The 25,953-nt window shown below is 39.2% G+C and overlaps 1 protein-coding gene across 1 annotated transcript in view; it reads right to left on the minus strand.

Moving 5' to 3' along the window:
* Positions 1-25,953, minus strand: part of Mbd2 (methyl-CpG binding domain protein 2) — a 53,103-nt gene that overhangs the window by 17,789 nt on the left and 9,361 nt on the right. The window contains exons 2-3 of the mRNA XM_050121707.1: positions 24,730-24,889; positions 11,907-12,044 (exon numbers count right to left, since the gene is read on the minus strand). Coding sequence (XP_049977664.1) covers positions 11,907-12,044; positions 24,730-24,889 — 298 coding nt within the window. The remainder of the gene's footprint in view (positions 1-11,906; positions 12,045-24,729; positions 24,890-25,953) is intronic.

Here is a 25,953-nt window from a genome sequence, read left to right on the forward strand (position 1 = left end):
TGCTCCTCTCTCAAAGCACCTCTTTACTCCCAGAAGAGAAGGCCGTCCTACTTCCTGACCTGCCATTCCTTCGTTTCCTTCTCTTGAGACTCTGCCCCCCTACCTGCTATCATATTAGCCTGCTTAAGAGCACACAATTTTCTAATTCCAATTTTGTCTCAAGACTCTCTGCCCAACTCCACTGTCACCTGTATCCGCTGTCAGGGGAGTCTACCTTTAGGATGGTTCTCTGTTGGCCCCAGCATGCTCTACTATGATTAAGTAGCATATTAAAACACCTAAAAGTCAGTACCAAAGGAAAAAAGGACTGTAAGTAGTCTTCCAACAAAATACTCAAATGCATAGGAAATGGTGTAACTTTTAAAGCATGCAGGAAGAAAAGTGCTAACCCTTTATCACACAAAAGAAATGAGATGCTTTAGAATCTCATTTTTTAATAACTCTAAGCTGCAGTCTTTAACTTGGTCAAGAGTAGCAAGATAGCAAAGCTGGCATACAAACACCCGTGGGTGTCCAATCAAAGCACGGTGGATGACAGAAAGAATGCTAGCTTGGCAGCTAAATGTTTAATCCTGGTCCAGCGCTAAACACATGTATTATTATCTTAGAAAGAGTCTCTCTTAGATGTATTTTCACTAGTTCACTATGAACACTAGTAATTGTGACTTGTGTCATAGGTTTTCACATTCAGTTGTAGAGTACTCTCTAGGAGTACACATGTAGTTCGGAGGTAGAATGTGAATTTGAATTTACAAAACTCTGTGTTTGACTCTGAATTCCACCTAACAAAATAAAGGAGGGAGAAAAAAAATAAAAAGGTACTGTCATATAATTATAAACTAAAGCAGAACCCAGAAAATGTGCACTTTACATCCACCAACTTTTGAAAAGTTAAACACATAAGATACTAGGTTACAATTATACAGGCAATGATGTTTCTGACTAGAAGGAATTCATTGTTCAATGTTTAAACTGATCTGTTTAAAGTCAGTTCCACTTAACATCTGAGCTGCCTGGTTATAGCCAGCAAAGGCAACTTAAATACCATGACATGTAGAAATCAAAGGACAAACATAAGCCACTCTATATTTTCTCAAGATGTGTCCTAGAAAGAAGGGACTAGATAATGATGAGAAACTTATCACACAAACAAGGTAAAGCTTGATTTATGTGGTTGCAAAAAAAAAAAAAAACATAATGTGATCTCATGTTAAGGCTAAATAAAAAATAACAATTTGGTCTAAAGAAAGATCAAGAACAAACAGAAAGGAAATTGCACGGCTGATGAAAAATGAAGGAATAGAAACTAGCTGCTATAGTGGTTTCTTTACATTTTGCTGACTACTCTCTAATCTACACATAGCACGATATATTCACCAAATGTCTGAAAGACTAAGATCATCCTAAGATGCCTATGAAATGAGACCACCATCCACCGCGCTAACATTTCAGGTGCTACTCCCACTAAGTTTAATCCACGACATGGGAGGAAAGAGAAGAAGAGCGGAAGAAAGAAAGATACGTAAAGATCATTTTGAACCAAAATAGTAAAACTCCAAAACTTGCACTGCCATATATCAAGAGGTTTGTGACGCTAGTAATTATGGTACTGCAGCCTCAGGAAGGAACAGACAAAGAAGAGAATAGAGCAGATAGCCCGAAATAGATCCATCTGTACAAACATATCAAACGAACAGAACAAAGGAATCCAAGGGCTGGGAGATGGCTCAGTCAGTAAATGCTTGCCAGGAAAGCAATGACTTGATTTAGATCCCCATGCAAAAATCCTAGGCATGATGAATAAACAAGGAAGTTCAAATGCTGCCTTTCACTTACGTGAGCATTTCATCTACAACAAAAATGACAAAGCAGAGCAATGGAAAAATATTAAAAAAAAAAAAAGTGCTGTGTCAGTTGGATGTCCTTAAAGTAAGAAGCAAATCTACCTTAAGTCAAACACAAAGTCAAGATTGGTGAACAGAGAACTAAATGTAAAGCAAGCTCTCAGAAGATAACCCACGGGGTCACGCCGATAACCTACAAGTGAACCAATAGTTAAGAAGAGAAAGAAGTGATTGAGGTTTAACAAACACACACTGTGTAACTGCTACCAGGTCAAAAGAAAGGGCATCATCAGCACCCAGGTCTCTGTGCCCTCCTAGCCTCAGCCACCTCTCAAGGTCCTTAAAGCTATGAGCACATATTTCTCAAAAGACGATATTAGAAGAGTAAAGCAGTTAGCCGGGCGGTGGTGGTGCATGCCTTTAATCCCAGCACAGAGGCAGAGGCTGGTGGATTTCTATGAGTTCAAGGCCAGTATGGTCTACAAGAGCTAGCTAGTTCTAGGATAGGCTCCAAAGCTACAGAGAAACCCTGTCTCGAAAAACCAAAAAAAAAAAAAAAAAAAAAAAAAAAAAGAAGAGTAAAGCAGTAACCTAGAAATACAAGTAAACATTAGGATTTATATCAAAACATATATAAGAACTCTTTTAACCAATGGGAAAACATAATCCATAATACTAACAAATAAAAACTTGCAAAGGTATCAATGAGACGTCTCAGTGGGTAAAGGAATGTTCTGCCAAGCTAATAGTGACCTTAGTTCAATCCCCACACTCACACAATGGAAGGAGAGCTCTGAGTCTGGCACTGCCCTTTGACCCCCACAGCAATCAGATGGCATGACCCTCACACACACAAAGAATAAAGTAATAAACAAATGAGAAGCCTTGAAGAGGTACTACATCAGAAGAGATTATATACATGATCAAACCATAAACTGGTTATTAGCCACTACTTATCAAAAAAAATGCACGCATGTAAGATCCATAAGAGACCACTGAGTACACACTGAAACATTTACAATTCCTAGAACTAACGACACTGAGTGCCAACAAAGACTTGAAGTGCAAGTTATATTTCTGATGGACATGCAGGTATGTACAACCACTGAGCAAACTGAACATATACTCTATGACCCAACAGCTCTACTCTGGGTCTAAACCCACAATTAAAAACCACAGCAGAGTATTCACTTGAAGCAGTATTAAGAAACAGCAGTTTTTATAAAAAAAGGAAAAGGAAAAGATAGAATCTAAGATGAACAAATAAAACAAGCCAATACAGAAAAAAAAAACAGCAATAATCAAATGAAAGCATCCTTATAATTAAAATGCTAAGAAAGTTAGGAGTAAAGATTTGATCCAAGGAAAAAGAAGAGCAAATGACAACAAAAAAAATCATGTAAAACAAAAAACATGATCATCAAAATATAAGCTGTGAAGGCCTAGAAATTAAAAATCAAAAGAATAGTTCACAAAATAAACAACAAAATAAAGAATATAAAAGCAAAAACACAGGCAAATTAGAGGAAAATTCTGAGAAGCCAACTTTCACATAGAAAGATAAGAACTTGGGAGATTCAAGAGAGAAGGAAATTCTGAAAGATAAGATATAAGAAATGTCCCCAACAAAAGGCAGGAATCACCTGTCTCCTAATCAGGCCCAGATTGAATGAAAAAACCTTAGAAACACACAGGGATATTTTCCTTTGTTCTACTTTTGAAGATAGAGTCTTTTCACACAGCCCAAACTGGCCTTGGAGTTTCTATATTCCTGCATTAGTCTCCTGAGTGCTGAGATTACAGGCACGCACCCCATGCTTGCCTATCTCCGTCTCTCCACCTTTTAAATAAAACACGTGTGTGTGTGTGTACATATACTTACTTTTTGAGTGAATCCCTTAAAATCCGCATATAAAAAGTTAGAAGAGCACGCAAGCTATAAAAGCAAGTGCAATCTCTCCACCAGAAATCTTGAAGTTGGGGGATTATGAGGCAAAGCCCTTAGAAAGCTGAGAAAATGATTTTTTTCCAATCTAAGCTCTCATTAGCAGAAAAAATGAGTGTATCCGAATAAAGTCATTTCTAATATGCACGTTTTCAAAGACTTCATTTCCCATCATATTTCCCTAGCAACCTTCTGTTTTGTTTTGTTTGTTTGTTTGTTTTTGAGACAAGGTTTCTCTGTAACTTTGGAGCCTGTCCTGGAACTAGCTCTTGTAGCCCAGGCTGGCCTCAAATGAACAGAAATCTGCCTGCCTCTGTCTTTGGAGTGCTGGGATTAAAGGCATGCGCCACCACCACCCGGCTTCCTTAGCAACTTTCTTAGGCTTGATTGCAAACTTGAGAAGCATCCTAAGATAAAGATAGAAATGCAGAAACAAACTTGGGCACCAAAGCTCAGCAGAAGACAGCCCAGGGCTCCAGCTGCACAGCAGATCCCAGGACTAACCCAGCTGCAGCATAACAAAGACAACTCTGAAAACCCAACAAGAAACAGAGAGTTACTGACAGGCATGTGGCAGAAGTTCTGAAGATTACCATTATGTAGAAAGACTAGCCTACTACTGTGAAGGTTACAAAACCCGAATTACATGGCTTGCCCCACCTATGAATGTTTTTGGTCCTAAGAAGGTAAACCATGACTATTCAACCAGTTCCTAGAGCTGTGATACAGTCATGTTGGGAGCACAGCAGCAGAGAGAGGGAAGGAACTGCATCATCTGCCACCAGAGGAACTCAAACAAAAGCACCAAGAATTAACTGTAAAAGCACCACCTGTAAGTGCTTTAATTCTAAACACAGAGGTAGCTCTAAAGGGAAGGATGGGAACTGAAAACACAGGCTCTGTCTAGAATGTTTTCCCAACATTCCTCTACTTTAATTTTTGTAATTGAATGTGCATGGGTATATGCCTACATGCATGTTTATGCACCACTTCTATGCCTAGTGCCCTCTGAGTACCGAAGAGAGCACTGGATCCCCTGGGACTAGTTACTGGTGGTTACGAGCTGCTGAGTGGGTACTGAGAATAGAATGCTGTTCCTCTGAAGGGGCAGCAAGTGCTCCTAAGCACTAACCCATCTCTCCAGCCTTACTTTTAAAGACCATGCACTCTCTCGCTCCTGTTGCTCATCCCATTTACTCACAACATGGTAAACTATGTAAGTATTCATCTACCTAACTCTGTCACACCAGATAGTCAGCCTCAGGACAGCAGGGACCTGTCTTGTCCACTGCAATATCCTTGTTGTTTAGAAAAATGCCTAGCACAAGTTAATGTCTAAAAAAATGAACAAGCTAGGGGCATTTGGGAAGCGGGACTCTCTATTGAGAAAGTGCCTCCATAAGATTGGGCTATGAGCAAGTCTGTCAAGCATTTTCTTGTTTAATGATTAATGTAGGAAGGTGCAGCTCCCTGTGAGTGGTGCCATCCCTGGGCACGTGATCTTGAGTTATACAAGAAAGCAGCCTGAGCAAGCCATGAGGAAAAACCATGAGAAACAAGCCAATAAGCAGCGTCCTCCATGGCCTCTGCATCAGCTCCTGCCTCCTGCCTTGATTTCCTGCCCTGACTTCCTTCATGATCAACTGTGATGTGGAAGTACAAGCTGAAATATACAAACCCTTTCCTCCCCAAATTACTTTTGGTCATTAAGGTCATGGTGTTTTATCACAGGAAAAAAAAACCTAACTAAGATAAGTATGAGGAATAAACTGAAAGAATAAGACGGAAAGCAGAGGCGAGATAAACAGTAACTATGTAGTATAGGAATAAAGAAGGGATCATTTCCTGTTGGTTTACCATCACCGCAGAACCACAGCACACAGCAAGTAATGGCCTGTGACATTCCTACTCCATGTCTCAATAACCGTTGGTCTCTGTTCTCCATGACACCTTGGTGTTTGGGTTTGTTTGCTGGTTTCTTTTAAGTGGGACAATGAAAGTGGACAGATGTACTTTAGTACTAAAAAGTTCTCCTTTTGTTTGCTGCTGTTTTGTGGCTCTAGTTTTAGTTCTTTGAGACTATGTAGTCCTGGCTGTCCTGGAACTCACATGTAGACCAGGCTGGCTTTAAACTCAGAGATCCCCCTGCCTCTGCCTTGAAGGAGTGTGTCACCAAGCTTAGCCAAGAGGTTCTTTTTCCAAATCCCTAAATTCCTGATTTCCATCTCAGCCGTTCAAACTTCCATTTTCTTGCTGAGAAGCAGAAGACGCTGTCTTCCAGCGGGAAAGTGGGCCGTGCCTTCAGCTGTGCTGTGAAGGTCTACTGAAATGTCTCTGCAAACACAATTGGTGTGTTCAGTTTTGTTGTAAACTGACTCACCAAGCAATGAACTACTGAAGCTTCCTGGTGTGTGCCGATAAGAGTGATAAAATAAAACTTACAAAGAATTTTTTTAAAGGGGAGTGTTAGGGTGAGGCCAGCGAGGCTAACTGGATGGTTGGGGGGATCTAAGAGTAAGTAGCAGGACACACACAGGCCTCTGGCGTCCCAGGACAAGATGAACAGTGGTGTTTTAATGAAATCCTGCACAAACAGGAACTAGCTGGTTTGACAGGACAGAGTTAAACAAGTTGACTCAGAGGGGCTTATGACACTTCGATATGGACAGAGCCAAACAATTGAAGCTCTGGGAAAAGACAGATCTGGAAATCCTTAGCACGGGAGGTGGGAACTGTGGGGAAATCGATGGTGGTTACTCACACGGGAGGACGCCCCAAATGCCTAGGAGTTCAACAGTCAAAACAGGAGAAAGGAGGGGAGGAAATGAAACAGACAAATACCAACGCATGCACACACAGGGTAACGGGGGAGAAGGCAAAGACAGAAACAGTAACAGCCTAATACTAGAGCAGAACAGGAAGCAATTTAAAGAGAATATTTTATCCTTTTAACAAACAACTTCAGTAAGCATAGTAAGAGCAGTTTTAGTGGCAGAGCAAGAATAAAAGCTTTGTTTTAGAGTTGCAAAAACTAAGTAGGTATAATGCAAATATACAGACAACACACAGAAATTTGGCCAAAGAAAAGGAGAATAAATAATAAAAGTGCATACGCGGTAAAGTGAACGTTTTTCCTGAACAACTTGAATACATTTAAATGCTTTGGAATAGAAGCCAGTTTATATGGTAGAAAAGACAGGAGTCTGAAACGGAACACATTTGTAAGTAGCATGTCACAGAAGACAAAATGAAACTGAGCTCCTTAACTTACTAATGAATAGTCTTTTAACTTGTTACAACTGAGTGAAGATCAATTTGATGGCAGGTACCAAAATCATAAACTCATGCTAATTACATTTCTGAGAACTTAGCCCAGGAAATCATTGTAACATATAGAAGAGACTTAATATGTAACCAAAAATTCTCCATGGGCTGGAGAGATGGCTCAGCGATTAAGAGCATTGCCTGCTCTTCCAAAGGTCCTGAGTTCAATTCCCAGCAACCACATGGTGGCTCACAACCATCTGTAATGAGGTCTGGTGCCCTCTTCTGGCCTGCAGGCATACATGTAGACAGAATATTGTATACAAAATAAATAAATATTTAAAAAAAATTCTTCAGACACTATCTTACACTGATGAGTAGCTAGGGAAGCCATAGGCAAGTGTGACTTACAATTGTTAGCACAACGTACAGTCTAGTTAACAAATGACAGGAACATATCAAATGAAACAATTATGAGTGTAGGGTTACATGGAACTCTTTAAAGCGCAAAGACATCTATCACCATTATGCTTTTCAAAAGGCACTAAAATACTAAAAGAAAGTATTTTAAATGTTTAAAAATGTTTTGACTAGGAAAAAGAAATTATGAGTAATTTTTTCTTTGTCTATTCCAAATTTCTTTTTCTTATAGAAAACAAGCAACAATGTAGTTTAAACTTCTAAAGGTCGGCATTTAAGGAATCCTCAGCAACATGAACTGCTTTCAGTTTCTATTATTCCCAATTAAAACCCTCATTTCTAACTTTTCGACTTGGTCTTTGCCTATTTCCCAAAGCAGTTTTACAAAAGCTGCTCTCCCCAGTGCAGCATCCCCTTGCTCTGCTGGCTGTCCTTCTAAATCTTCAGCCCTCTAGCATTTCCAAAGCTCACCCCAAATTTCCCAGCCACAGTAGCCCTGCTCTTCCTGACACCCACAGCACCAGTCTACTTATTTATCTAGCACTCTGAGACATCTTCCCAGAATTCCTTAGAGGAACACTTGAAACTCATATTCTCTGCCCAAGCAGCCAACTTTCCTATCTGGAGGAGACAAAAGGAATATAATATATTTAAAGGGCTCAGTCATAAAGCCATTCTAGAAGGAACTGTTGACGCTACAGAGGAGAAGACGGCTTGAATGCCCGCAATGAAGGGTCATATCTGGATTATAACAACTAAACACACACTGGATCGCCTCATAAACCTTTCATATGCAATTGTACATGTACTTGGTTTTAAATTTCTTTCATCTGGGAGTTTTGTCTAATATAATTTAACCCCTTATTCTAACAGAAGAGGCAGGCAGACTCCCAGGAGTGAGGAAGGGAAAGCTACATAACATTTCAAAGAAGGACTAGAAGAACAAAAGACAAAAGAGACTGAGTAGGATACTCAAGTGTACATCTTCACTTGCTTCAAATATTAACTCCTAAAGAAAACCATGATTACTCTTTAAGAAAAACAATGTTCAGAGACAGTCAATAACACTAAAGGTGGGTCAGCCCTGATAATTTCACAATTATTTCAAAAGGAAATAAAAACTCAAAAAAGAAACTTCAATTTCTTTTTTGTTCAAAGAAACACATGAGACCAGAAAGCATCAAAGGTAAGAGTATTAAAGAAAAAAAGACTCAAAACAGTGAGTTGCCCACATATTAAAGAAGTAAACAGAAAAGACAACCTTAATAAAATTACAATTCAATTAAATTTTTTAAAAGAACATGAATGTGTCTTATATATCTAGATGTCTGAGAGAACCCTTCTGTCCATCTTCTCCACCTATGATATGATAAATGTGCAGCTACTACATACAAAAATGACTGCCACTTACCCCATTATAACCAGGGTCAATACCTCCCATTTCTACTTTACAATCTTAATTTATGCACAAATAACTACTTTGTTTTCTATTAAATTCTGTTTTAATGCATTCTTTAAATACACTAGCTTGCATATTTAAAGACAAAGCATTTAAAGAGTCAATGCATATAAATTCATAGTTTATATGGACAATTATATAATGACCTCAGCATAAAATACTTCTGCTGATTTTTCTTCTTCTCACCTATTACTCCACACCTACTGAGATTAAAGCCAAAAATTAACATACACAAACCTTATTATTCTAGGCCTAAAATTCAGTGCTCATACCACTAACTTAAATACCTTAAAAGGGAATGATATATTTAAAGAAAAAAATATATGTTCCCTATGGGAACTTAAGAAACACAAATCTCATTCATTCACTGTCTAATAAAAATAGCTTTGCCAAGTTGAGTAATGGGTAATTTATATTGCTGACCTATTTTACTGGATCCAAATGAGTAGCAAAATTAGAATTATTTTTGTCTTCATACATTTTTGTCAACTATCTACCCAACAATGGTGAAGTAGTCATACAGATACCAAAATATAATTAAAACCAGCATTGTTTTATTAACAAACCTGTTTCTAAACTAGACTTTTAAGATGACACAACTTTAAAATTCCCTCTTTACTATCTTCACATTGGTGACACCACACTCAAATGTCACTTCAACTACTACGTTGAAGAAATGAAGAAGAAAAGATAACTGTCTTGGTGTAACCAAAAAATCCTAAAGATTAGGTTATTCTCAAGTTACATGAGAATACCAAGCAAAACATTCAGGTATGCAGAAGTAACCTGCTAAATTATTACAATACCACCTGCCTACACTAGCTCAAAGAAAGAACCTTCAAAAGATCTCTGTTAGAATGATGCTAAAATTCTCTGACAAGAGATGGGGGAAAGGAACACACACTTGTCATGAGAGTAATTCTATAAACCATAATAAAAGAGAGAAAACTCAACGCTATTCAACAAAGCAAAGAAGGAGAGATACCATTCTGTTCATTTCAGCTTTAAGTTTCTCCATTACTGATCTCCATAGACAGCTAACCATCCTGCACAACACAGGCACCACAACTTTTACAGTGTAAAGCTGGGCTCAGGACCAGTCAAATCACTGCTAAAATGACCAGAATTTGTCAATCAACTGATCTTTAAATAAAGCACACAGGTTTATAGTGTAAGGTCTGGCAAAGAAAAAATAAGAATAAGCCAGGCAGTGGTGGCACACACCTTTAATCCCAGCACTTGGGAGACAGAGGCAGGTGGATCTCTTTGAGTTCAATGCCAGCCTGATCTACAGGAGCTAGTGCCAGGACAGGCTCAAAAGCTACAGAGAAACTCCCGTCTTGAAAAACCAAAAAGAGAAAAGAGAGAGAGGAGAGAGAGAGAGAGAGAGAGAGAGAGAGAGAGAGAGAGAGAGAGAGAGAGAGAAAGAAAAAAAGAATAAAAATCTATTAAATAATACCTGTTCTCATAGGACAACTCAAATTTCCACTCTATCATTAAAGGTTACATTCTACCTCTGTCTTTTGGGATTTGGGAAGCATTTTGATCAGTTATAAACATCAAAACTTTCAAATAATAAAAATTTAGTAAGGAAACAATTTTAAGTTACCAAAAAGCCAAAGGACAGATATTCAAGACTGCATACCTTATCTACAAAAGAATACAACCAGAGTATAGCTTGATAAGACAGGCAGAGTTCAAGATGGCAGAATCCCTTTCTTGTTGAACTGAACTGAAAACACTAAAACCACCATCCATTTTGTTTTTATCCTGCACATGGTAGTAAAACAGAAGGGAAAGCCTCACACAGAAAGCTGAATGGCCCAAAGAAAACCTATGTGTTGACAAGAACCTAATGGCACATGCAGGTACGCATCTTTTATACTTGATGTGATACACTTACATGGCCCCTGTTGAATCTCTTGGGGACCAACAGTAAAGCAAGTTTAGAACTTCAAATCTTGAGACATCTATAGCAAGATGCTGATCCAATGTGGCTCCAAACATCTTCTGTTTTCCTGGCTCACCTGAAGAGGAAAAAACACTACAGAGGATGTGGGAACTGAATTTCTTTCTGTAGTTTTTTCTAGAGCAACTGTCTGAGATATTTGGCCCTGTCCTTGTGAAATCTGGAGATGAAACACTTGAAGGACTAGTGAAAAATAATTTCAAATGAAAAGATGGAGTGGAGAATATTTGAGCAAAAGCTACTCATTGTAGGCCAATCAGTGTTTCTAACCCACTAAGTGGGAGGAAATAGAAAAAAGAGAAAATGCAGTGTTTCTCCTCCACCTCCTCCCCCAGTTGTGACTGAAATTCATGGAGCACCTAACTTCTGACCACATGAGGGAGGCTGAGCATTTGGTTCAGTCTCATCCCTGGCTGTGCGACCTTGTTAAGCCGCAGGGAGGCCTTTTAGATAATACCCTTGTCTAAGAAAAGTTTCTGGTGGATATAAGTTGAAGAAATAATGAAAGAGAAAAATGCACTGAACTTATATAAAAATGAAAATCACAGTGATATACCCATACTGGCAAATTATATCTGATTCTGTTTTTCAAAAGATTTTGGACAGATTCCTTGAAATTAGAAACCAGAAACAAAGGGGAGAAGAAGCAATTTCCAAACAATAGAAAATGTTTTCAAGCCAAACACAACACGAGCTGCATGATTCATCTTTCTAGGAAACACTATTCCTAGAAAAATCACCTTTAAAAAGCTAAGATTAGTACAACCAAGTCTAGGAATATTATAACACAGAGAGCATTAAAACTGTTGCCAATAATATTGGTTAGATTCACTTTAATTAACTTCTAGAGTATTTTATTAAATCTTATATTATTCTGGTTATTCTCTATAGACAAAAAGCTTTTTCAAATGTATTCTAATATAATCAGAATTTATTTGAATTATGCTTGATAAAAATACCAGAATTTTCTGGAAAATATGATTAGCGGACAAATTAGCCCCTTACCTGACGTGGTTGTTCATTCATCCGTTGTGGGTCTGACTTCACTTTATTGTTGGGGTGGTTTGTGACTTTGGTGACTGGTTGCTTGAAAATTGATGCAGTTTGTCTAATTGGCAATGTTGTGTTCAAGTCTGGTTTACCCTGTAAATAGAAATGTTTTCATTAATACAATATGTAAAGAAAATTGTATCAATACCTTTTTAAACTCAACATCCATAATTTTAAAAAAATATATAACAATTATTCCAACTCTTGGTCTGTGTCAGTACTTTTTTGTTTGTTTGTTTGATTAATTTTCGAGACAGGGTTTCTCTATAGCTCTGGAGCCTGTTCTGGAACTAGCTCTTGTAGACCAGGCTGGCCTTGAACTCACAGAGATCCACCTACCTCTATCTCCGGAGTGCTGGGATTAAAGGAATGCACTTTGAATATTTTAAAGGTACACTTAAAGAAAAATACTTATTTTATGATGTGGGATTCCCCTTTGTATGCTGTGAATACCACTGGTTAATAAAGATGCTGCTTTGGGCCTATTGTAGCACAGAATAGGGCAAAGTAGAATTCCAACCAGATAGAGGAGAGAGTAGGCGGAGTCAGAGAGAGGCCATGTAGCCGCTGCAGAAGACAGATGCCAGACACCGGATGGAAACTTACCTTCCACAACCTTGTGGCGATATAAAGATTAATAGAAATGGGTTAATTTAAGATATAAGAGTTAGCCAGAAATATGCCTAAGATAGTAGGCCAAGCAGTGTTTTAATTAATACAGTTTCTGTGTGGTTATTTTGGGTTTGGATGGCCAGGAAGCAAACAAGCAGCCTCCGCCAACAATTTTGTCTGTGTATGAGCCTGTGTGTATGTATGTGAACCATGTACATGCAGGAGCATGAAAAGGTCAGAAGCAATGTTAGGATGCCCTGGAATTGGAGTCACAAACAGTTATGAGCCCCTGTGTGGGTGCTGAGAACTCAACTCGGGTCCTCTGAAAGAGCAATATGGGTTCTTATCTGCTGAGTCATCCCTCCAGTTCCTCTAAAAGTTCATTTTAAGCCCTTTATTATGTATTTTTTTCATAATTAGGTATACTTTTAATTCTTTGTATAATATTAATTATCTAATTAGCAGAATACTAAGGACATTAATATATCTGAGAAAGAATAAGAACTTTAAAATAGCAATCAGGATAACAGTTATTTCTATATTCTAAGACTAGGACAAATACTAGCCTTAAATATTTAAGCATTAAAACCTAACTTGATTGACTAGCAATGAGACCAGACTTAACATAAAAAAATAACATTAAATTATTGATTCCAGTAAACAGAATTCATTCTAGAAAATGTTGATAAAATAAGACATGGCCAAATTAAAACATCAAAATTTAAGCACTGCTAATAAAAATGGAAATTTCACATGTGATCTCATACAACTGGGTGCAAACAAGCAAAGGTTCCCAGAAAGTGCATTAGCTTGCCCTCTGTACATGCAATTGGTGCATGTATATGAAAACCAACAGACTGCATTACCAACTTGGGTCTGACCACAATGTGAGACCTACCCACTTACATATGTGGAAGTCTAAAAAAAGTCTGGCGGAAGTATTCTGCATAAGGAATAACTGTCCTGTATTCCTGGTTAGTTTACTGAAACCATCTCTCACTACGTATGCCAGGCTTGAACAGAAACTCATTACAGAGCTCAGGCTGCTGTGACAAGCACGCAGCCAGCCTGACAGCCAGTCCTTAGTTCTGTTATGTGGCACACTTCTTGCTTTTGGGAAGACTTAAAATAAAAGCTTTGGAAAGCCATGTGACAGGTTATTCAAATTTGGATCATCCAGTAAATAAAATGTCAGACATGTTTTCGTAAGGTCAAACTGTAAAACAGAACTGCTCTTAACTTCATTTGCAAAACCCAATGAAATGATAACAAAAAGGACGGGACAAAAATTGTTGCTATTTTGATACTGACAAAGATGTAAAAAGTTGATGTCAAGAGTCCTCCTCTCTTTACCTTACTTTTATAGACTAGATGTCTCACTGAGCCTGACGCTTACCAATTTGACTAGACCGACTGGCCAGAAAGAGCCAGGGATCCTCCTGTCTGCCTCTCTAGCACTGGAGTTACAGGTGGGGAACAGGCTTGGTGCATTTTTGTAGGGTCTAGGGATGTGCATTTTTTAAAACTTCTGAAGTAATTCTGGGGTACATACAGGGAATCAAGCATTTCTGGCCAACAACATTTAGAACACCAAGGTCCTAAACAACAAAGTCATCCAACCTAAGGCCAATGTTCAGTCTTCAGAAATCCTAACCTAATTCTTAAGGATGACAACCTGCTGTCATTAAGATTATCAAATACATCACTAAACAATATCATGTTTGGTTAACATTTATGTTCTTTAAGAAAAAACATGCTTTGCTGGTACTAGATCAAATACAGCATGAGCAGATACAGAAGTAACTGCGACTGTTTGTATACACAAGCATATCCAAGTCGAGACTCATTCTAGAAAGGATAAAGCTGGGCCTACTCTTCACTATAACGAACTATGAATCTTAAATCCACAAAGACTGAAAGTATGGAATATTTGAAATTAGCAGTGTTAAAAATGCTAAGGTTGGCAGAATAGAGGTGGCACACACATTTAAACCGAGCACTCAAGAGGCAGGGGCAGTCAGATCTCTCTGAGTATGAGACCAGCCTGGTCTACAGAGTGAGTTCCAGGACACCGTTACAAAAAAAAAAAAAAAAAAACCCTAACAACCAAACAAAGGAAACAAACGCTAAGGTTGGTGAGTGAGTGAGTGTGTGTGTGTGTGTGTATGCTCTTGGACCAATAAAGAAAAATTAGAAGAACCTGCTAAAAAAATGTAAGATACATTGTTAGGTTCTACTGTCTAATTGAGATGGTTCACTCTGTTCTATCTTAAAGAACCCTAGCCTAATTCCTAAGGAAGACAACTGCACAGAGTAAGGCACTAAGAATGTACCTCATCATTCTTCTCTTGACTTCTCAAACATTTTTAAACACTTCTTTTGACTGACTAACATTTTTGACAATTTTGTATTTAAAACATTCTCTTGAGCAATCTGCAAAGTAGACTGACCAGCTTCCCAGAAGCTTACAGAACCAGTAAACTGCATTACCAGTCTCCCCTAAGTACTGCCAGAGTCACTTAATTCATGACCACCTGTTACCCAAGTTGTCCTAAACCACTGACACTCTGCCATAAGCTTTGACATTAAGAACAATCACCTTGGCTTGAAGCATGATTACAGCTGCTCACAAAATCAAAATCATCTCTTTAAATATAAAAAAGTAAAGTTCCTTTACATTACAAACTAAGCCAGCAAATTCACTGCAACATTGTGAACAGCCTAGCTCACAAACTTTAAAATTCTAAAAAGATGTCCCATTTCAATCTAGAAGTAATTGTGGTACTAAATAACACAACCAGCAAGCAGATTTCTTTTTTCTTTTACATTCAATGACCTTCCACAAAAGCCTGTAATGTAAGACTTAGGCAATAGCTGGGCAGTGGTGGCACACGCCTTTAATCCCAGCACTTAGGAGGCAGAGGCAGGTAGTTCTCTGTCAGTTGGAGGCCAGCCTGGTCTCCAAAGAGATTTTCAGAACAACCAGTGTTGTTACACAGAGAAACCGTCTCGAAAACAAAAACAACAAAAAGAGAAGTATGCAATAAAGGTGACTGTGGAGGGGATGGAACAATGGGGTCTCCATATCATGGAACACTTTAGTGAGCCACCCTGGTTACAGAGCGTGAGTGATGAAGAGGACTTCATAAACCAGTATCTCCTACTGTTCACAGCCTGACCCCCTTAGGACTGTAAGAATACATGCAGCTCACCGCACTGTGAAGATGACATCAGTTTGTACTTTACCTAATGTAGGTAATTACAAATGCAACTATCACAAGTTATCCTTAGTTACATTGTAACAAACTGATCGATTGCTATCAGCCCATACATGAGCCAACACGTCAGCAGCCTACATTTCATATACTCCTTTTCAATCAAATCTTCCATTTTAAAGTTATTTCCAATTTCATACTTGAACTTTACTGATATTTTATCAGTATTAGTATTAATAAACAATCAGTGTTTTATCCATATTGATACAGATATTTAGTGGGGTTTTTCCACTTCCCATTATCACATAAAGTTCTTAATTATGTTAAAAAAATAAACTCTCTGGTTTACCAAAGATGGTGTTTTATAATTTTAACATAATTACTAAACATGAATGATAACTTCAGATATGAAATACAGTTCAAAAGAAAGGGGTGGGGGATCTTCTGTTCCTCTTGCTATGGAAATAGATTCTTGCTATATTGCCTAAGATGGCCTCCCAACTCCTGCCCCACCTTCCCCAGTAACTGGATTATAGGCACACACAACCATGCCTGACCATACGTATTACAAAACAGCTTCATGTTCTTCGGTAAGTCTTACTAATTGCGAGCATCACTTCTGTTCTTATTCCCTTTTCAATAGATGAGGTGGCAGGGAAAAGTCACCTTATGTGACTCAGACCTTCCTGAAATTGCTTTTAAAAGAGTTTGTGCTATAATATCAGTGAACCAAAAAAAAAAAAAAACCCTTTAATAATCAGTAGACAGATACACAAAGTTCCCTGCATTTTATTAAAAGAACAGGATTTTATTTGTAGAAGAAGCTATCAAGACATTCACTTCTCAATATTCACTTCAAATATTCATTTCTCACCTCAATATTTTCAACTGCCCCTCTATGGAAAGTGCACCATTTAGAGCCACTGTAACACCGCAAACAAGGGAGCTGCCCTGGGTTTGACCTCCAACACCACGTCTTCAGACAGATATCATGTAAAACTTATATATCATATAGCACAGTGACTGAACTCTAAATATCACCTTCCTTGGCTAGATTTATTATTATTAAAGATTTGTTTCGTGTGTGCGAGTGTATTTGCCTGAATGTATATACATGCATCACATGGGTATAGTGTCCACAAAGGCCTGAGAGATCAGGTCTCCTTGTTGGTGCTGGGAACTGAACCCTGGTCCACTGCAAGGGCAAGAGGTTCTCTTAAACTTGGCGCCAACTCCAGCCTTGTCCGTTTTTTTAGAAAAGCTATATAAAAGACACTGCAGATTCTATAACCAAAGCATTGAGATTTTACTTTCCAATTGTTAATTTTTCACTTTTAAAAACTCACCTTATTGTAGGGTGAAAATTTTTGCTCTACTTACCCAATACACATATACAACTGACATTGCAAAGTATCATTCACGTACCATTTAAATCCTGTAGCTGTTAATACATGATCCAGAGAGATATTTATATCCCAGTTGGGAAACAAAGATTCAGTACCACTAAGGTCAATTTCCTTATCGGTTAATGAGGATAATTACTACAGAAAATTCATATACAGATCAAATAGAACGGTATGTGATGGCACCAATGCAGTTTCTAACACCGTCAGCGTCCACCAGGACCTCCGCACAGCACTCTGCACCATTCCTGGGCCGGCATAAAGCCCCAGTAGACTCGTCTGGTTCTCCACCCTCAGCTGGGTACCTCTCCACTCACTCAACTCCAGCATCTTGACCTTCTTTCTGCCCTTACATACTGGGGCATCTTTTCTTAACAATTTAGCACTGGCTCTTTCCTTTGTACAGAATATTTTCCTCTCAACTTCTGAAGAATGGCCACTTGTCACCCAGAGCTCAGTCTGAAAATTACCAGCAGAGAAACCTGTTCTCATCATTCAACCTAAAATATCACCCAGTCACCTTTGCATTACTTAGCTCACTGCATAGAGTTAGTATTTTACGAGTGACTTACCATCTCACTCAAATATAACCAACTGAGACTTCCTCTACAGTATTTCCAAACTGAGACTCATGCTTGCCCAGACTTTGAAAATTGCATACAATAAGCTAATTAGAGGCAAAATGCCACCACACGTTTGGTCCTACTGTACAGCTCCAGTCTAAGTAGTCGTTTTCTGTCGTGAACCTGAAAGTACTAAAGGAAAATGATAATTAAATGTAACCTATAAGATCTGCTGCAAAATTGTTATGAAAAGGAGCATTGTCTGTTCCAATTTAAAATATAAAAGAAATAATCCCTAGACTCATTCTATCACTGAGCTACATGTTAACCTCTTGTTAATTTTTTAAATCATTTGCATTATTATTGTGAGGGGGTGCTTGTGCCATGGCACATGAGTGGAGGTCAGAAAAGAACCAGTTCTCTCCTTTCATGCTTATATAAGTTACAGAGATCTAACTCAGGTCACTGGGCTTACAGAGATAGCAAGTACTCACCCTCTGAGCCATCTCAGGCCCTCCCGGGCCCCTCCAAACAGTGTGTTAAGGACCAGGAAGCAGGTTTCTGCTCTCCCTACTTTCTCTTGCCCCACCTTACTAACTAGTAATCTTTTTCGCAACCCATTTTTGCTGATTCCATCAACCTTAGCCAAACTCCACAGCTTCTCAGGGCTGGATCCCTGCCTGTGTCTGGGACTCACCAGTCTCATTACTGGGAATATTACGTGTGCCAGTGACTTTCCAGCTTACCTTTGTTCTAGCAGTGTGCCCACTACACACGGCATCTGCATCTAAGTATTCCAGGAACCTCAAACTGACATTATCAGTTCACTTCTATCCAGCCTTATTCATTCTTCCCCTAGGGTGCTTTCAGTACCCACTCCACCTAAAATGCAAGGGTTCACCTCAAGTCTTCTGTTGGTCTCTACATCCAATCTGCTAGCAAATCCCATTAATAATTCCATTGTGTTCAGCACCACACGGCTCCCAAGTCTTGGCCATTCCTCACTAGACAAAACTATTTCCTCACTTCCACTTTTCTCCATTTCATATCAAATGAACAGCGCTCAATATTCAATATGGACCCACACTTAATATAAACACTAGTAACTCCTAGCAAAGACTTCCCTGTCTTACTAATCTATCACCTGTGGAGTATTCATTCAGTCTCTATACTCCTACAGGCACGAAGACACTCAAACCAGCAAGAAATATAGAGCACAAGGGTCTTTGGAAGAGACTTCAGTCACTTTCTCTATAGGTCAGTGTTGGGGACTGTGGACCACCGGACCCTTAATTTTCTGTAAACAACTTGTTTTCCTCTGCTCTGAACAGCCTGTAGCTGCTCTGAGCGCGAGACCCTGATGGCAGTGGAGTGGGTTCTGATGGGTCTGCAGCAAAAGATCCAGAGAGCTGGGGCGTGGCCAGAGCCCTGTATAAGCTGGCCCTGAGTACAATAAAGTGGGCATTCTTATATCAAGGATGACCCGTGTCCCCATCTGTCTGTGTATGTTTTTAAATTTTCAGCCTAGTTCCCATAGCGTGTAACGAGTAGAGCACGGAAGAGAACTGGTGGAGTTTTACAGGTCAGGAGACATTCTCTTTGTATTCAACTAGAGTGGAAATCCTAGGAATATTGAAGCTAAAGGGTAGTTCTTACCACAATATTTGTATGGTGATACTAAGTATGGTTATGATGATGAATTGACCATAGAACTCTCAGACATTTACTCAATAACTGTGAAGTTCATAATCAAGCAAATGGTTATTCTGAACCACATCAAATGGCCTGGCCCCTCTTTTCCCCCTAACACCTTGCTCTCCTTCCTTCTTTAACACAAACAAACCAATGGATACGTTTTTCAGGTACAGATCCTTTTGAAATTCTGATGGAGATAAAATTTCTGTAGCAGAAACACTCCCCTCCCCCAAAAAAATTATGGCATTCAATCCAAAGGATCCTGGAAGTTTCTAAGGCATGCATCCTCAAGCTACAATCCTCCATCCTCGTTCTACTTCCTTCCAAGCTGTCTTTCAATATTTAGAAAAGGCCATTCTAACCATTTTATAGGGAGGTTAAAACATGCACATATAATAACATACAAACATAGTATGTTTATATTTGCATATGACCTAAAAGAACATACAAAAAGGAAGAACAACAAAAACAAACTGATGTCCTCCGGGGAGCAGGACAGAGCCAGGAGCTGAGACACATCAGCAGGAGGGCAACGCTCTGCACTGGCTAGCCTTTCACTATTTACCCACGCTATTTCAGCTAACAATAAATCCAAAGTATAAAACTTTCAAAGATCTGGCTAAAACCTGCTTTCTAACCCTTCCAGTCCCTGGAAACTGGCTCTATCAAGGTCACCAGGTCCATTCCAATCTGTAATACTACACTTTCCTGACTTTGTTCTTACCTTTGGGAAAGTTCTTGTCACTTTTCCACAGGATTTTTATTCATCTCATTTGCATTCTGCAATATGAAAACGTACCTTTCCTATTTGTCTAAACACTGGGCACAATAAACGACAAATGACAAACTAGAGAAGGAATCTTCACATGATGAATTTATGAGAGCCCAAGAAACATAGCTACTGTAACTCCATCAGCTTCATCCCAACCCACAGGTTCTCCCTTGTCACCAACCATCCCATGGATAACTTCACACACGCATGCACATAACAAAATACCCTGGGCTAAGGCAACTTAAAAGGGGTTAATTTAGCTAACAATCTTATTTACTGGAGAACCTGAAAGATGGTGCCAGCACCCTGGTGTGAGCCTCAGGCCATCACAACAGGTCAGCACCCAGGTGTGGGCCTCTGGCCATCGTAACAGGTCAGAGTAGCAGTCCACAAGCATAAGGAGTTTGTACAAACAGAAGCAAGTGGACAGGGAAGGGCTAGGCTTGGGAACAACTCACTGCAATACGAATGCCTACAAAATCTACAATGTTCCAGAACCCTGGCATTAATCCACTATAAAAGTGGAACCCTATTACTTAAACTTTCCACCCTCAGAATCACAGTACCGAAGGCCAAGTCTCCAGACAAGAACCTCTAGGAGACAAACTATGATCAGAATACAGCAGTGACCAAAGCCACAATTTTAGAAAGTGTTGATTCTCTCTCCCTGTGACCAGCAGGCACCTAAACCTACTGATTTCTTGATTCTCCTCTTTCTATACCTCAGGTCAAGGCATTAATTTAGGTCCATTAATTTTTTGGACTAAAACGGCCCAATTAGCTTGCCTACGTCCAGCTTCAGGCCTTTCCAATCGATCCTCCAGACTGCACACAAGTCTAAACTGAAGTGCAACTACCCACTAACTTATAAGCTGTTTTAAACCTTACAGCTGCTGCCCTGAGCTACACTACTGAGATATAAACTCTATGTCTGATAACTTTGTGAGGATAACTGAAGCAAGTGTCTTCTCCGTGTGTCTGGGGATCTAGGGTACGGTCATACAGTCCCAAGCCTATGCCTATAAATCACAATAACTTACTAACTACTCTTACTACCCAAGATAATTCACGAGGAATTCAAGACGGTGGATCTGACACAGAATTGACCACTCCAAAATAAATAAATAAACAGGAAGCTTCTATTTCTATTTCCTCAAAGTACCAAGTCTGAGAAAGCAGAAGAAGGCAGTGAAAGAACTGTGACCTTCCAAGGTAGTGGCATGCTGTTAAGTTAAACTTGGAAATGGGCTTGTCCCAAACAGTAATTATTGTAAAGAATATGCAAAATTTATCATAGGTCATATTAACACCGGGTTATTTGCACTTCATTTCTAAAACATTTATATTACAGCACTAAACAACGAAACAAAGAATTTAATCTAATGTAGAACTGAACAGAAGCAAGCTCCTTAAGTTCCCTAAATATGTTTTGCATTCACAATCTAATGTAGCGCATCCCAGCATAAATCCAACTAAATTTTAGAAATGATCTTGTCTTAAATTTTTAATATTTTCTCTATCTTCCCTCTCCTTGCCGCGCATGTGCACACACACACACACACACACACACACATCCTCTTCTCCCACCTCTATGTGGGTCCTGGAAATGGAACTCAGATCGTCAGACTTGGCAGCAGGGTCTACCTGCTCAGCCCTCTCACTCACCCAAAATTACCACCTTGTCACCATTGTCTCCTTAAAATGTTCAAAGCCAACTCTGAAACCCTGAGGTATCTTTGAAAGTGTGTGTGTGTGTGTGTGTGTGTGTGTGTGTGTGTGTGTGCGTGCGCGCAGACATGTAAAGCTAAGATTTCGTCTTTTCATTCTAAACTGTGTTGTCCAACAGGGTAAGCACGAAGCACATGTGTGGCTATAGCTAACAATTACACCCCAGCACACTCCACTGTGAGAACACTGCCATCATTTCACCACACGCCAGTTGGTCACTTTCACACTACTGTGAGCTAGCTACCTGCCCCCCATTAGCTCCAGAGACATCTTCAGTAATCTACTTGGTATTTCAATTATTTTATCACCTTCAGAGATGGGGGTGCCTACAGATAATTATAGCAGTGCAAGAAAAATCAATAAAGAACAAGAAACCAAGAATGCAATCAATTTGGGGGGGGGGTTGGTTAAGAAAATAATTGAGAAAAGCAGAGACAAGTACAAGAGCTGCAGTGTGTGTGAACCCAGAGTCAATGCCCATTCCATCCTACTTGCCCGCTGGAACACAATTAAACCCACTCTGCAAAGGTCCTCCAAGCAGTCTCTCCAATCACACTTGAAAATACCCATTAGCAATAAGCTCTTTAATATAGAAGACATATGTCAAGATCACAGTTTATGGTTGGTCAATCCTGTTTAAAACCTTACTTCACTGACTATATCCCCAATTTTAATTTTTTTAACTTAAAAAAATGAGTAATATACTTTAGCCAAGCTAAATCTCATATAGAGACTCCTGTTAGCTACATTTCCCAGTAGCTTTCTTTATACAACTAAAAACAACAGCATTCAGCTAACTACACCACAAATCTGTTTTCTGACTATAATGATAGTGCTACTCCCAAAGGGAGTCTGCTTTTCAAATTGTAACAACTCCCACTGTAGTTACCTAAAACTCAGATCAAGGCAAAACCAGGCACCACAAACTTCACACAGAATGTCAGAAAACAATGAAAATGAAAGGCACCTCAAACATGTGTTACACGAATTTATTAAATAACATTTATTACCACTATAAACTTCTAGAATCAGGTGGCTAGTGAATCAAACATCAAGTGTTTATTTAACAGGCTATTATGTGCAAGGTTTGGGGCTACTGTACAAACAAAACCAACCAGAGTCCCTGCTCCCAGAGAGCTCACAGTCTAGCTGAAGCACAGGCACAAATGCAAGGGCCAAGCACAGCAGTCACCAGGGAGGAAGGGACAGGATTCCCAGAGATGCAGGCAATGGAGCAGAGCCTCAGCTGAGGAGTTCGCCAGATGGAGGGGGAGGGGAAGCACATTCCAAGCAGAGGGAGCTGCACAGAAGCAAGCAGGTCCTGAAAGCGCATGCCATGCTGCGGTGATGAGCGTCCAGAGCAGCTAGAGCAGAGAGATGCACACAAACTAGAGACGAATTAGCATTTGGTTTTTAATGAACCACAACTGTCAGGAAGTAAAGCTTTAAATTGCATTAAATGAGGCTAAAATGTGACTCTGGGAACAAGAGGAAAATTTATAAGTATTCTCGTCATTTCATAAACAGTTAGGTCCTTCTGTGCTAGAGTTTAAAGGGGCGGTTTTAGAAAATCTTAATTGTCGTGTATACACACGTACACTAGTGTGTGTATATGCTTGAGAAAAGGAAAAGGGCTTGCGTCAGAAAGCTTCCTAAACTGAACACTATGCGAAGCAGGGTAGCGTGCTGCTCAGAAAGCTGGCTGCAGTTTAGGGAAGGAAAGGACAATTTAGGAGGGGGGAAAAGGAAATAGCAGAGGTCAATATTTTGCTAAATGTTTTTATGTAAACCCCCACTTCATTCTCCTATAACGCTATGGGAGTTTTATTACCCTCTCCAAAAGGTCTCAGGCCTTCAGAGGCTTCAACCTCAGAAAGTTGTTTATCTGTATCAGATATTACAATATGATAGATTGTATCAGCTAACAGAGCACAGCCAGCTCACCAAGCCCATGCCTGCCGGAGTGCAATGTCTGGTTCCTGTCTGAATGCTGCACTCCTGAGGGTCCGGCAGGGTTACATCAGTCAAATCCTATGTATGAAATGACTCTTTCAGTCTATTTTACAAGACTGTCCTGAAAAAGTGGAGATGGTGACGCACAGACACAGGCTCCTAAAATACATAGGAATGAAAACCTTTAACAACTGATAACAAAGTCATTAAAACCACTGGTTTAGGCACCGGTAGTGGTGATGTGCTCCTCAGCTCCTGACTCAGCACTAAGGGTGGTCACTACTTAGAGGAACCATGTAATGAGTTGTCTGTGGGTCATACATGGCCAGTTGTTCTTGAAAGATTAGAACCTTTTTTTTAAGACACTAAAGCTTTAATCAAATTAAATTAATATATCCAAATATGGCTTGTTTATATTGCTATATAATAATCAACCAAGCAGTTCCAGAGAATTAAGGGCTAGGGAAACAAATCTCTGAGGATGAAAACAGTAATGTCTGAGTCGACATCGCCAACATCAAAGTCAGAGTCACACTGCCCTCCTGATGTGGTAATGTTGCCTCTTTTTAAGAAACAGAAGAAATATGCTTTTTAAAAACCACGATGTATAGTACAGGCTGGTAGTCTATCGACACAATGAAACGTTGTTTTCTACTGTGTACAATCACACTTTCTCTGTTCAAGCACTTCCAAATACAGAAAAATACATCCCACTTGTAAGTTTTAAAATACTCTGTAGTGGGGAGAGAAACTCAGACAACGGAGAGCTCGATGGCACAGGAAACACGTCTGGAGAGCTTGGGAAGTGCACATCTATGCTAGAGTACAGTCACCAACCTTGTTCTGATTCAGAGGATCATTCCGTAGTCTCTGCTTGTTCTTCTGTAATTTACTAGGCATCATCTTGCCAGTTCTGAAGTCAAAACTGCTGAGGTCAACGGCATTTCCCAGATACCTTGCCAGCTGAGGTTTACTTCTGAACTTCTTACCACTCGGACTAGAAGAAAAAAAAAGTTTATTTGTACAAAAGGAAATATTAATAGCCTCTATATAGCCTTTTTAAAATACATTCCTACATAACCTTTTTTAATAGTAATTTCTGTTCCTGATTGTTACAAATTACAATTACATGTGTTGGGTTTCATTTTGGAATTACTACAAGTCTTGAAGAAACTTCTTAACTTTCTGCAGAAAGAGAAAGCGTATCATTCAATACAGCTCTCCCTGGTGCACGCTAGAGCACACTACACATGCTGCTACAGATTACACAGCTAACTGCCTGAGAGCTGAGCACAGCCCATGCAGCACACTCCCTACAAGAGTCTGCATTCCCACCAACTTCTTTCCAAACTGTCTTTTGAAAACACTGGTTTATGCACAATGTCAAGAGCTCAGAAACTGTTAAAGTCAGTAGCTAGTTTAAAACATGAATTTGGACTCCACATAATCTGGCATAAACTTATAGTATCTATAATAGAAAAAAGGAAATTATGATGTGTAAATGCTTCTACTAAAACTACAACTAAAAAGAAAAACAAGAACATCTGTGAACCTATTTATAAAATTGACATGACTTTTGTTTGACAAACTGTCTAAAATAAGCATATCAAATGAGCAGGTTATATTTAGGGATATAAATGTATATATGCATGCAATAATAACTAATGAAAAAAGAAGCCATGGATTTGAAGGAGAGCTGAGAGGAATATATGGAAGGATTTGGAAGGAGGAAAGGGGAGATATGTTGCAGTTATATTATAATCTCAAAAGTAAAACTTTAAAAAGCACAGAGATCTAAAGAGAAAAAAAAATTAAGTAAATTAGGCCTATCAAAAATAATTTCTTTTTAGCCAGGTGTGATGGCACAGGTCTGGCCTGTAATCCCAGCACTTAAGATGGAGGCAAAACGTCAGCTTCAACTACAAGGGTACTTCTAGTCTAGCCAGGGCTATGAGACCCTGCCTCAAAAAAACCAATAAATAAGTAATTTACTTCTTATAAACAAGAACTGCCAAAGATGGAAAACTGTAAAAGTGCCAGAACTGCAGAGAACAGACTCCC

This window comes from Alexandromys fortis, unplaced genomic scaffold, assembly GCF_014885135.2.
Source record: "Alexandromys fortis isolate MF-2015 unplaced genomic scaffold, M_Fortis_MF-2015_v1.1 scaffold_202, whole genome shotgun sequence".
NCBI classification, from domain to species: domain Eukaryota; kingdom Metazoa; phylum Chordata; class Mammalia; order Rodentia; family Cricetidae; genus Alexandromys; species Alexandromys fortis.